Source organism: Peromyscus maniculatus, chromosome 8, assembly GCF_049852395.1.
Source record: "Peromyscus maniculatus bairdii isolate BWxNUB_F1_BW_parent chromosome 8, HU_Pman_BW_mat_3.1, whole genome shotgun sequence".
NCBI lineage: Eukaryota > Metazoa > Chordata > Mammalia > Rodentia > Cricetidae > Peromyscus > Peromyscus maniculatus.
In genome coordinates this window covers 89,758,535-89,770,161 of record NC_134859.1, presented here as the reverse complement: position 1 = coordinate 89,770,161, position 11,627 = coordinate 89,758,535, and the positions used below count along the sequence as shown (strand labels likewise).

The 11,627-nt window shown below is 52.6% G+C and overlaps 1 protein-coding gene across 1 annotated transcript; it reads right to left on the bottom strand.

The window, feature by feature from the left end:
• Nucleotides 1–6,539: 6,539 nt before the first annotated feature.
• Fzd2 (frizzled class receptor 2) lies at nucleotides 6,540–10,213 on the bottom strand. Its single transcript, XM_015995359.3, has one exon. The coding sequence runs from the start codon at nucleotides 9,852–9,854 to the stop codon at nucleotides 8,142–8,144; it is 1,713 nt and encodes a 570-aa protein (XP_015850845.1). The 5' UTR covers nucleotides 9,855–10,213; the 3' UTR covers nucleotides 6,540–8,141.
• Nucleotides 10,214–11,627: the final 1,414 nt, after the last annotated feature.

Genomic DNA, 11,627 nt, shown 5'->3' with positions numbered 1-11,627 from the left:
AAACTAACACCTTTTTTTTTTTTTTTTTTTTTTTTTTGAGACAGGGTTTCTCTGTGTTGTTTTGGTGCCTGTCCTGGATCTTGTTCTGTAGACCAGGCTGGCCTCAAACTCACAGAGATCTGCCTGGCTCTGCCTCCTGAGTGCTTGGATTAAGGGCATGTGCCATTGCCACCTGGCAAAACTAACTCTCTTTGGTAGGAGTGAGTGGCACTTGTTAGGTTTAGATATCTGTGCTCAGAACTTCTAACTGAAGGAAACTATGAAAGACTTAGCAATGGGCAAAAAGGTATTGCATGTCCTTGCACGTTTTATTGACCTTGAATGATTTTACAGCTCAGACAGCTGATAATAATGGAAGCGATTCTTCTCCACAGAAATGCAGATACTCTGGTGGAGATGTAATTGATTATAGCCCATGGATATTACCCAGTCTGGCATCATTCACTACTCATTTCAGCATTCAAGATAGCCCAGACACGTCTCTGCTTTGGGTTCTCCTTTGAAAGGTTATAATAGCTTATTGGTTCCTTCATCAATTAATGAGTTAATTGGAAATTCTGACTTGTTGATTGCATATTTGAATAATTACTCTGGCTGATAGGAAAACTATTTTTTTTTTTTTTTTAACATTCTCATTAGCAGTGAAGATTGTGAAGGTTTCCAGAATTCTCTGTCCTGGTTAAGCTTTGCCAACATATTTTCAGAGTTTTTTTTTTTTTTGTGTGTGTGTGTGTGTGTGTGTGTGTGTGTGTGTGTGTGTGTGTGTGTGTTATAATGTGAGTGGGTGTATGCATAACTCAAGAGGCTAGACATGGATGTCCTCCATCACATTACCTTATTTCTTTTTTGTTTTGTTTTGTTTTTGTTGTTGTTGTTTGTTTGTTTGTTTGAGACAGGGTTTCTCTGTGTAACTATTCTGGCTGTCCTGGAACTCACTCTGTAGACCACACTGGCCTGGAGCTCATTGAGATCTGCCTGGCTCTGCCTCCTGAGTGCTGGGATTAAAGGTGTGCCACACCGCCTGGCTCCACCTTATTTCTTGAGACAGAGCCTCTCACTGAACCTGATGCTTGCTGCCTTTCAACTGAACTGTTGGATCTTCCTGTCTCCCACTCCCAGTGCCTTGGTTATAGGCACTGGCAGTCAAGTTCAACCTTTACCCCATACTGGGGATTCGAACTCGGGTTCTCAAGCTTGTGCGGCCAGCACTCTTACCACTGAGCCGTCACCCTGTACCATACTCTTAGCGCATGCGAGTTTTACGACAGATTACTCCGGTTCATTGCTTGGATGATTTTTTTTTTTTTTTTTTTTTTTTTTTGAGACAAGCTTTCTCTGTGTAGCCCTGGCTGTCCTAGAACTCACTTTGTAGACCAGGCTGGCCTTGAACTCACAGAGATCCACCTGCCTCTGCCCCCCGAGTGCTGGGATCAAAGGCGTCCGCTGGCTTGGATGATGATTCTGTAGAACAGAACAGTGGCTTCCTTCCGCCACACTTGGTATCTTCGCTGGCTTATGAATTAAGCCAACATCATGTGGAAGAGCAGAATAAAATTTGATTAGACATGTCCACAAGGAAGCCCACATCAGGGGATAGAAGATTACACACTACCCTGGGCCAGGAAGGAAGAGGTGCTCAGGACTGCTGGGGAGCAGGGCACAAAGGGGGTCAGAGGAGGGCCGGGGATAGGGCTCCATTGGTAGAGTGCTTGCCTATCATGTGCAAAGCCCTGGGTTCAACCCTGAGCACACACACCTGGAATCCCAGCATTGTAGGGGATGGGTGGGAAGAAGACAAGAAGATTGAGGATTCTGGGCCAGCCTGGTCTACTTGAGACCCTAACAAATCAAAAAAGGCTCAAGAGAGAAATTGTATGAGTAAAGTTGATTCTGTTATGTAGACAAAAACCTCTCATGGAATAAGAGTCCTCTCCATCACACCACACACCACACACACACACACTCACATACACAACACACACACATACATAGCACACACACATCATATACACAGCACACACACACACACACATACACAGCACACACATACTCACACATATACAGCACACACACACACACACACACACACACACACACACACACACACACACACACACCTTAATAGACAGGTTCCCGAGCCTGTGGTCTTGGCCCCTTGCATGGCTCTGGCACACAGAGATAAAGACTCACCCAACACAGCAACCACCATGGGTATCGAGAAGACTGGATGGGATGTGGCTGCCAGCCTGGGGCAGTTCTGAGGACCTTGTGGGCTAAGGGAAGGGAAAGGTAGGGATTGTAAGTTGCAAAGCCAAGAGGCAGGTTGATCTAGGACCATAAGATCCAGTGTATGCATCATAGGCGATAGGAATGAAGGACTTCAGATATTCCTTGGGGATCTGGTAGGATTTTTTTTTTTTCTTTTTTTCAGTGCTGGGGATTGAACTCATGACCTTGCCCACTTACGGTAGCCATGTTCTCTTCTGCTGAGCCGCACTCACAGCCCTTCCTGGCCTGGAAGGATCTAAGCAAAGGAATTGTGAGCTCTGCCTCCACACTGCTCATGGCTCTCCCAGCCCCCTTGGCACAAAACACTGAGTCTTGTAGGTAGAATTCCCTACAAGCCACCTCTACTGGAGAGGCCCTTGGGATGCTTAGACGTGGGGGGGGGGGGGTGAGCGAGGGGGAGGGGCAAACCCCCTGCCACCTGGGAGCAGTAGCTGGGAACTCTCTCTCTAGCACCCACAATTCCTGCTGTCCCCTCAAGCCCCGGCTTTTCTGCCTCAGCCCACACTCTGCTATCACCCAGGAGGCCAGAGATAAGAATAAGCCCCCCTTCTTTCCCACATCCCTTCCCTGACCATACTCTGTCTCCAGCAGCTGCGGAGCCTGGCTAACCCCAGGCCCTTAGGGAGAGGAAGAAGAAGGGCAGCCAGAGCTTCCTGGGGGAGCCGGGCTCTGGCCTGCACCCTTCCCTCCCACTGGGCTGAGAGGTGATTACTTGTGTTAATTATATCCAAGCTATTTCCGACTGGCATGAGCCCACCCACCCACAGAGCCTGCCCTGAGTCAGGATTTGCTGGGGGTCAGCTATCCTGGGAAGGTGTCTTGTCCCCTGCTATGGCCAAAGAGGGGGTGTTTGTTCCCCCCCAGAACCCTCTTACCCCACCTTCTTCCGGGGCTTCTTGTCGTCACCTTCCACCTCCTCCCTCTTTTTCGCTTGCCCCCACACGAGTCCCCTCCCCCTCTCCCCAGGTTTTAAATGAAATCACGGGGCTCTGAGTTCCGCACGAGGCCCCGACATAAACACTCTGATTGGGGCTAATTATAAGGGCCAGATCGGGAAGCTGGAACCTTCAGAAAGCTTTGGCTTTCAAACAAAGGGCTCCGAGCTCAGCCCCCAGCCCAGGTTGGCTCCTCACTAGGTCTCATTGGGAACGAGGAGACAGCCCCGGCAACAGGCAGTCAAGACTCTAAAGGGCAAAGGATGAGTGCGGCTCCTTGTCCTACCTTCTCCTTCTTCATCTTACTTACTTTTTGCCTTAGCCCTTCCGGTTTGCAAAATCTGGTACCTTTGCTGAGGGCTTGGAGGACTAGTGTGCAGGGGCAGGCGAAGCTGGGGAAGGCTCTTGGGCTGGGAAGCTGGGGAAGGAGGTGGGGGGGGGGGGCACAGGGGAAGCCAGCTGTGACAGCCCTAGCCCTAATTAGCTGGCTTCAAAGCCGTTGGAGAGGCAGTCCCGCCCTGGTGTGTGCCCTGCTCACTCAGGCAAGTAAGACATTTGTGTCCTAATCAGAGAGGGAGACAAACGTTGCCCACCACCACCCTGAGGAGCCCCATGACACTAGGCTAGCATTCAGAATCAGAGCTCGAACCTAGGATCCTGGGAAATCATTCTAATCTGTGCAAGGTACTAATACCAATAGGTTATAAGGCTCTCAAGAAACGTGTGTCCTTTGAGGCAGTAATTCTACTTTCAGGAATTTATCCTAAGTAGTTGGGAAAGTGCTAGCGTGTATCTGACATGTGCTCTGGGCTGGCTCTGTCTGTACCACCTAGCTTACCCTCATGGCAGCCTAGCTTGACAGGAACATGGCCTTTCTGCCCATGGGGACACCAGGCAGAGGTGAGAAACCCTGCACAATTGGCCTGCCTCACCCAGGCGTCTCTCCACACATAGATGCAGAGACCTGTCCTTTGTCCCTCCAAACACTCCATATCGTCAGCTCCCCACACTCTGCTGGGTCTGATAATTTGTTACCCGAGAGAAGACTCTCATCATCCTAAGAACCATCTAGTTTGGGGGTTTCTGCTTTTATAGGTCTAGTTAGTTGTGCCCCTGCCTTCCACCCCGTGTGTGTGTGTGTGTGTGTGTGTGTGTGTGTGTGTGTGTGTGTGTGTGTTTACTGTTGTTTTGAGAGAGTTTCATCATAGCCCAGGCTGGCCTAGAATTCACTTTGTGGCCCAAACCATGCTTTCTCTCAGCCTCCCTAGTGCTGGGGTTACAGGCAGGAGCTACCATGTCTATCACACAGATTCCCGTCCCACCACAGAGATGAGTGTAACTAGCTGGGGCTGGGGCAGGGGAGTTGGCCAAATGGTCTGGAATCCTAAACTTAAAATGTAAAATTGTGTGTTCATGTGGGCTGGCCTCTCCCCAGCCCCCCAAAGAACTAAAGAGTGTTCATATTCCGAGTCAGTGTAATCTTCCATCAGAAATTTAACTTTAGGGGTTTGAGGTGATCTGATCCAGTGAGCAGCAAAATCTGCAGAAGGGACAATTCAACTGAAGGGCAGGCGTATGGATGGCTCCATGAGCTCACATGCATGTTCCACAGCACCTAGCCAGTGTAGCCAGAATCCAACCAAAAGCAAGAGTCCCAACGCCTCTTGGAGACTTCCCCCCTTTAATAGTCCAGGAGTTGGTAGTTACAGGTCCTCTAAAAAGAACCCAATACTCAATCTTTGGGAGACAGAGGAATTTGTCTAGGAAAACTTAAGTGGCTTCTTGGAGGCCTGCTTTTTAACTATCTCTTAAAGGAGTAGGAATTTGTAACAATGGGGATGTATTTGACATAAGGCCGGGACTTGGGGGGGGGGGGCGTTAAACAGTCTAAACAGTAAGGAGGGTGTCTCAAGGAGAGATCTGGCCACCGCAGAGCTGTCTCAAGGAGAGATCTGGCCACAGCAGAGCTGTCTCAAGGAGAGACCTGGCCACAGCAGGGCTGCCACGTCACTCTAGGACTTGAGAGAACTGGGAGACATCACCTGTGGCCTGTGACCTACGAAGTTTTCCTTTTCATTTCTACGCTCCATTAAATGCAAGGCCTTCCTCCAGAGGGAAGGAGCAACCCGTTTACAAGACAGAAAGTGGTTCCTCCACATAGGGCCTAGAAGCGGACCTCTGAGCCCATGTTTTAACTGGGTTCTCCAAACAATGGAGACACTGATCCCAGGTGCAGCCTCAAGCTCAGGCAGTCGACGTTGGGGTTCCCTCTAAGGCCTTTTCTAGCCTGCAGTACCCTCACACTTTGCCCTCAAGCTCCCCCCATTTCAGAGGTTTCATTGAAGTGGGAGTGGGATGGAGGGAGGTCTCCCCCACTGTGTTCTCTCAGGCACTTCACTCCTTGGCTACCTCTTTAGGATCTGTGGCTCTCCGAGAAGCTAATTTATCTTTCCTCCCCCGCTCGTCACGAAGCCACTTTGTCTATCGTCCAGGCCCTGTACCCTAGGTTGGCAGGAGACCTTGAGGTGGGGGGAGGGGGTGGGAAGAAAAGGCTAGCGTCACCAGCTCACCTCTCTTTAAGCCATTCCTGTGAGGGCACAGAAGCGGATGTCACAGAAGCGCACAGAGCCAAGACCCTGGCAATCTCGAGGGTGGGGAAGGCTCTCCCCAATTTTTCAGCAGAAACCAGCATCCTCTTCCTGTTGTACTTCATCCCAGGCACTGGTAAACCCCACTGGATTCCTGGAGTCTCACCTTTATTGCCAGGAGAGACACTCATAATTGTGTGGAATTTAACTCTTTCTCATAGCCTTTACCGGGTCCTTTCAGACTGGGAAGAAATGGAGCCCTGGAGTGGTGACATTGCTTCCCCGCCCCCATCACAGGCAAATTTATGCTGAAGACTTGGTGAATTTAGCACAAATAATTTGGAGAAAGACTATATATTTTGGGAAGGGGGTCTCTGCTGAAATGCCCAGGCTTCAATACAATCGCAAACAAAGCCCCACATATGACTTCAATTACCACCCAACATTCCCACTTCCCTTCCCCCAACATAAACTAACACGCACAAACACATGGAAGTCGGGGTTCCAACTTACTTTCTCCCCGGTCCCCACAAGTCTGCCAACAAAAGATGATAAGAAATCAGTTTCCCCGCAACTATTTAGTCAAACAATCGAGGCCCTGGGCAAGGAGCCCGCTCTCCCCGACCCCCAACCAAATAGGTGAAGGGGAGAGGGGAGGGGGTGTGTGGTTTGGTTAAGGGGAGGGGGGGTTACAACCCTGTTAAACACAATTAAAGGGCTAGATCTCTGAAGATAATTAAATGCGCTTTATTAGGATGATTATTAGGTTTAATTTGCACTATTATCGAGAAACAGGAGAGATGGTGAGGGCACAGCTCTGGCGTGCTAGGCTGCAATTCTTCAGCCTCCAAATTCTAAGACTCCGAACAGCGGAGGGGACTGATGTGTGTTGGAGACTGGAATTCTCATACTGGCAAAGATACTTTATATATCATCTCTCAGGCAGCTAACTTAAGAAAAATCTTTACTTTTATTTGTGTGCAGGGGGAAGAAACATGTTAGACACATTCTATCACTCTTATGATATAGAATGTCACGTAGTAAACACGCAACCCCATCCCCACAGCCACAAAGAGCCTGCCCAGAGAGGCCTTCTAAAGCGAACTTAACCCAGTAGTTTCTGTTCTTGTTTTCCTGGACAACTTTTTATTTTTTTAAAAGGCCAGTCTTTGTCAAAAGAAAACTAAAATTCCCACCAGCCCATCCATTCCCCTCCCTCCAACCCAACCATTTTTACTGCTTTTGGAAAACAAAAACAAACAAACAAAACCCCACACATAACACACAACCCAACCCTAAAAACTGCTAACCTGGATACCACTGCGGGGAGCAGACTACCGGGAGAGAAAGGGATCGAAGAGCAAAAGGTCCCAGGGTTGGCAAATACAGACTTCAGAGGCTAGTGGAATCTCTAAAATTCAGGGAAAGAGGGTAGTTCTTAAAATGGTGTGTGTACTGGGCGGGGGTGGGGGGCGAGTGTCAAAACACACTTCACAAAGCGTTTTGTGGCCCACTCTCTGCGCGTGGGCCGGAGCTGAAACCACAGAAGGGTCTCCGTGCCCGCGGGGGAGTGGGCTGGGGGGGGGGGATGGAGGCCATTCCTCCCCACATCTCCGCCCTCTCCCGAAAAGCGGTATGTTTTTCCGCGTCTGCATCTGGATTGGGAGTTTTCCAGATTTCGAGTGAGGGAGACAGAACAAATGAGGAGGGTGAAAAGGGGGGTGGGGGTGGGGGAGAAGAACGGGAAATAAAATATAACAAAACGAATCCAAGTCTCGTAAAAAATATCCAACAGCTTCCCCAGGCCCCGCGTCGGCGAGGAGGCTTGCAAATTTGGCTTTTATAGAACTTGAGTGGAACTAACTTCCAAGTCCTTGAAGCCAACAAAAACAGCGCGCATGCTAGGTGCCTCTCCCAGCAGGCCCAGCCCTGCCAAATCACCAAAAAATTCGAACCAGAGCACAGGGCGGCTTTTAAAAGGGCACTTAGAAGAGGCGAGACCTCCTCCCCCACCCCCACCCCATTCTTCAGCCCTGGCGCCCTGGCGCCCTCGCTGGTCTTTTTTTTTTTTTTTCCCCCATTTTCCTTTTAAATATAAAATATATAATTAAATTTACAAAGACTATTTACAGTTTTAATTACAAACCTGGTAGGGGGGTGTTGGACAGAGTTCTTTTTAAAAAGCGACCTAAAATAAGATGGTTTTTACTGTTCTTTATTTAAAAAAATAAAATAGGAGTCCATAGGGCGCACCCCCTCCCGAGTGAAGGAGGGCACCACGCGGTCCGGCCCTGGGGGAGGGAGGGGGTGCCCACCAGGCGAGGCCGCATCACACGGTGGTCTCACCGTGCCGGCTGTTGGTGAGACGCGTGTAAAACTTCCTCCACGAGTGCAGCGTCTTGCCGGACCAGATCCAGAAGCCCGACGTGATGCCCACGATGAGCGTCATGAGGTATTTGATCATGTAGACTGTGAAGTCGGGCGACATGCGCGGCGTGTAGTGGGCCGGGCACGGGATGGCCAGGCTCTTGCAGTGCTGGCTTACCCACGAGCGCTCCCAGTGCTCGCGGAAGGCCTGCTCGTAGAAGTAGCAGGCGATGACGATGGTGGCCGGGACGGTGTAGAGCACCGAGAAGACGCCGATGCGCACCATGAGCCTCTCCAGCTTCTCCGTCTTGGTGCCGTCGTGCTTCATGATGGTGCGGATGCGGAAGAGCGACACGAAGCCGGCCAGCAGGAAGGAGGTGCCGATGAACAGGTACACGAAGAGCGGCGCCAGCACGAAGCCCCGCAGCGGGTCCAGGCTGTTGAGGCCCACGAAGCACACGCCGCTCAGCAGGTCGCCGTCGATCTGGCCCATGGCCAGGATGGTGATGGTTTTGACGGCCGGCACGGCCCAGGCGGCCAGGTGGAAGTACTGCGAATTGGCCTCGATGGCCTCGTGGCCCCACTTCATACCGGCTGCCAGGAACCAGGTGAGGGAGAGAATCACCCACCAGATGGAGCTGGCCATGCTGAAGAAGTACAGCATCATGAAGAGTATAGTGCAGCCCTCTTTCTTGGTGCCCTGCACCACCGTGCGGTAACCGTCCTCAGAGAAGCGCTCATTGCACACCACGCGCTCCTGGAGCACGAAGCCCGCGATGTAGGCCACCGACACCATGGTGTAGCAGCCGGACAGAAAGATGATGGGCCGCTCTGGGTAGCGGAAGCGCTGCATGTCCACTAAGTAGGTGGTGACCGTGAAGAACGTGGAAGCGCAGCACAGCACCGACCAGGTGAGGATCCAGAGACGGGCAAAACGCGTCTCCTCCTGCGAGAAGAACATGGAGCCGTCGGGCCGTGCGGGCTCGCAGGGCGCTGCACAATCACGCTCACCTAGAAACTTATAGCTGAGATAGGACGGCACCTTGAGGACGCGGGGGCAGTGGAAAGGGTGCTCCAGAGTGGCGTAGCGTGGGGGCACGCCACCGCCGCCAGGGCCGCCCGGGGTGCCACCCGCGCCGGGCTGCAGCCCGGAAGGCGGCGCGGTGGTGAGTAGCGCAGGAGCTCCGTCCTCGGAGTGGTTTTGGCCCACGCAGATCTGCTCCGCGCCATGACGCGGGAAATGCTCGCAGCGGAGGCGCTCGGGCCACTGGAAGCCGAACTTGTTCATGAGCGCCTCGCAGCCTTGGCGCGCTCGCTCGCAGATGGAGCGGCACGGCGGGATGGCCTGCTCCAGCACCGTGCACACCGGAGCGTACATGGAGCACAGGAAGAAGCGCAGCTCGGGCGAGCACTGCACCTTCACCAGCGGGTAGAACTGGTGCACCTCCAGACCCGCGTCCTCCTGGTTCGTGTGGCCCAGAAGGTTGGGCATGATGGTCTGGTTGTAGGCGATGTCCGTGCACAGCGGGATGGAGATGGGCTGGCAGAAGCCGTGGTCCGGGATGGAGATGCCCTTCTCCCCGTGAAACTGGGCCGGCCCGGCGGCTGGCAGCAGCAGCAGTGGCAGCAGCAAGCGGGGCAGGGCGCTGCGGGGCAGGGCGCTGCGGGCCCGCATGCTGGCCGCCGCCGCCCCCCACTCGGCTCCTGGGCTCCCCCCAGCCCCCGCCCCCAACCCCGAGACCGCGCGCCTTCCCGGCTGCCGCCTAGCTGCCCGGCCGCCTCCCGCGCCTCTTTGCAAACTTTGCTCGCGGCCGCAGAGTTGGGGAGGCCGGGCGGGGGAGGGGGCGGCGCACCCGCCTGCTGGCTCGCCGCGGTCGGACTGAGTGGTCGAAGACACCGCGCACAGCTGCCCTCGCTCCTCTTCCTCCTCCTCTAGCCTCTGGGCTTCCCCTCTCCCCACCCTCCTCTACCCAGCGACTCCTTTGTGCCTCCTTCAGCCCTCACCTCGGCCTCTCCGATCCCAATTAGTCGGTTTCAAGGGGGCCCCCGCTGGCGGCCCCGCCCTCTCCTCAGCCCGGCCCCCCCTCAAAGGGATCCTTGAAACCGCCCCGTCGAGCTTTGCGCCGTCCCAAAATGTGCTCTCGGCCAATCAGATTTAAACTCGAGGACCAGCCCCGAGGGCTGGATTGGTCGACCACAACATAATGAGATCAGAAACCAGATGCCAAGAAAACTCTACCCCCCTCCCTTGGCTTTTTTTTAAAGAGACAAGCTATTATTATATTAGGGGCTGTTTGCCCAATCCGCGATTTCTTCGGAGTCGCCGAGGCGAGGTCCAGAGACACGTTTTCCCAGGGTGGCGTCCGATCCAGGCAACTCAAGCCTGATCTGGGGTCCTGGAGCCCAGGCGCTCTCGGGTACACAAGCTCTTGGCTCACCTCCCCGCTCCTCAACCCCGCCTCCCTTTTCCAATGCCATTTATAAAATCAAGTGAAAATAAAATCTCAGGTTAAAAAATATATAAAAATATAAAAATGTGTGTGTTTTAAAAGCTCGTAAGCGAACTTTTAAAACTTTTTTGCAAAGACTTCTTTCAAGCCCTTCTCAAACAGTCGTGGTAAAAGTGTAACTCCACCCTAAACAAGGACCCCGAGAAGTTTGCCTCGCCCCTCCCCCTTCACACACCCTTAAGTAACCCTCTGAAAAATGAGAGCCTGTCTCTTTAAGGGGCTCTTAAAGGGGCCGGGACTCCGGGGTGTAATTGCCCCATAGCGAGCACAAAGGAGCCCATTATGGTTCTTTGTGTTCCGTGGCACCTCAAAGTGAGAAAATTCAGGAACTCAGAGGCCAGGCTGCAGGGCTAGGGCAGGGGTGGGGGGGTGAGGTGAAGGAGAAAGGCCCGGAGCTGTGGTTTCAATCCACCCCCCTTCCGAGGAAAATCTTAATTATGCAAAGTAAAGTTTAGTTGCCATAAGGAGGAGGTCTTAATAGAAAGTTAATGGCGGGGGTGATGGGCAGTTTTGAGGGAATAAACTGCTCTCTTAGGTCTGACGAATGTTTTGGGGAATTTGCCTTCTCCCTCCCCATTCCTGCCCCGCCTCCTAAAGGCTTCCAGATTTGATCTCCCGGGAGAAAAGGGAGTTTTACCCAAACTTTAAGTGATTCCACACCCGAGAGATGGTGTGTGTGGCGAGGGTGGAGGCTGGGGTTGTGACAGAGGATTTCTCCTCGCCATCTCTCACCTGGCTGAGGGGTGGCGTGGTCCGTAGAAAGCCCCCCCCCCCAACACCCCAACACACTAGGCTTGTAAATTGGAGGTCTGGAGAGAGGAGGGAATTTGCATGGGAATCTGTGTCTGGTAAGGGATGATGGATCAATTATTTCTGTTGTCTCTCTGGAGAGAAAGAGGAGGAGAACTTAAAAAGAAAGAAGATTGAGTTCAGAAAGC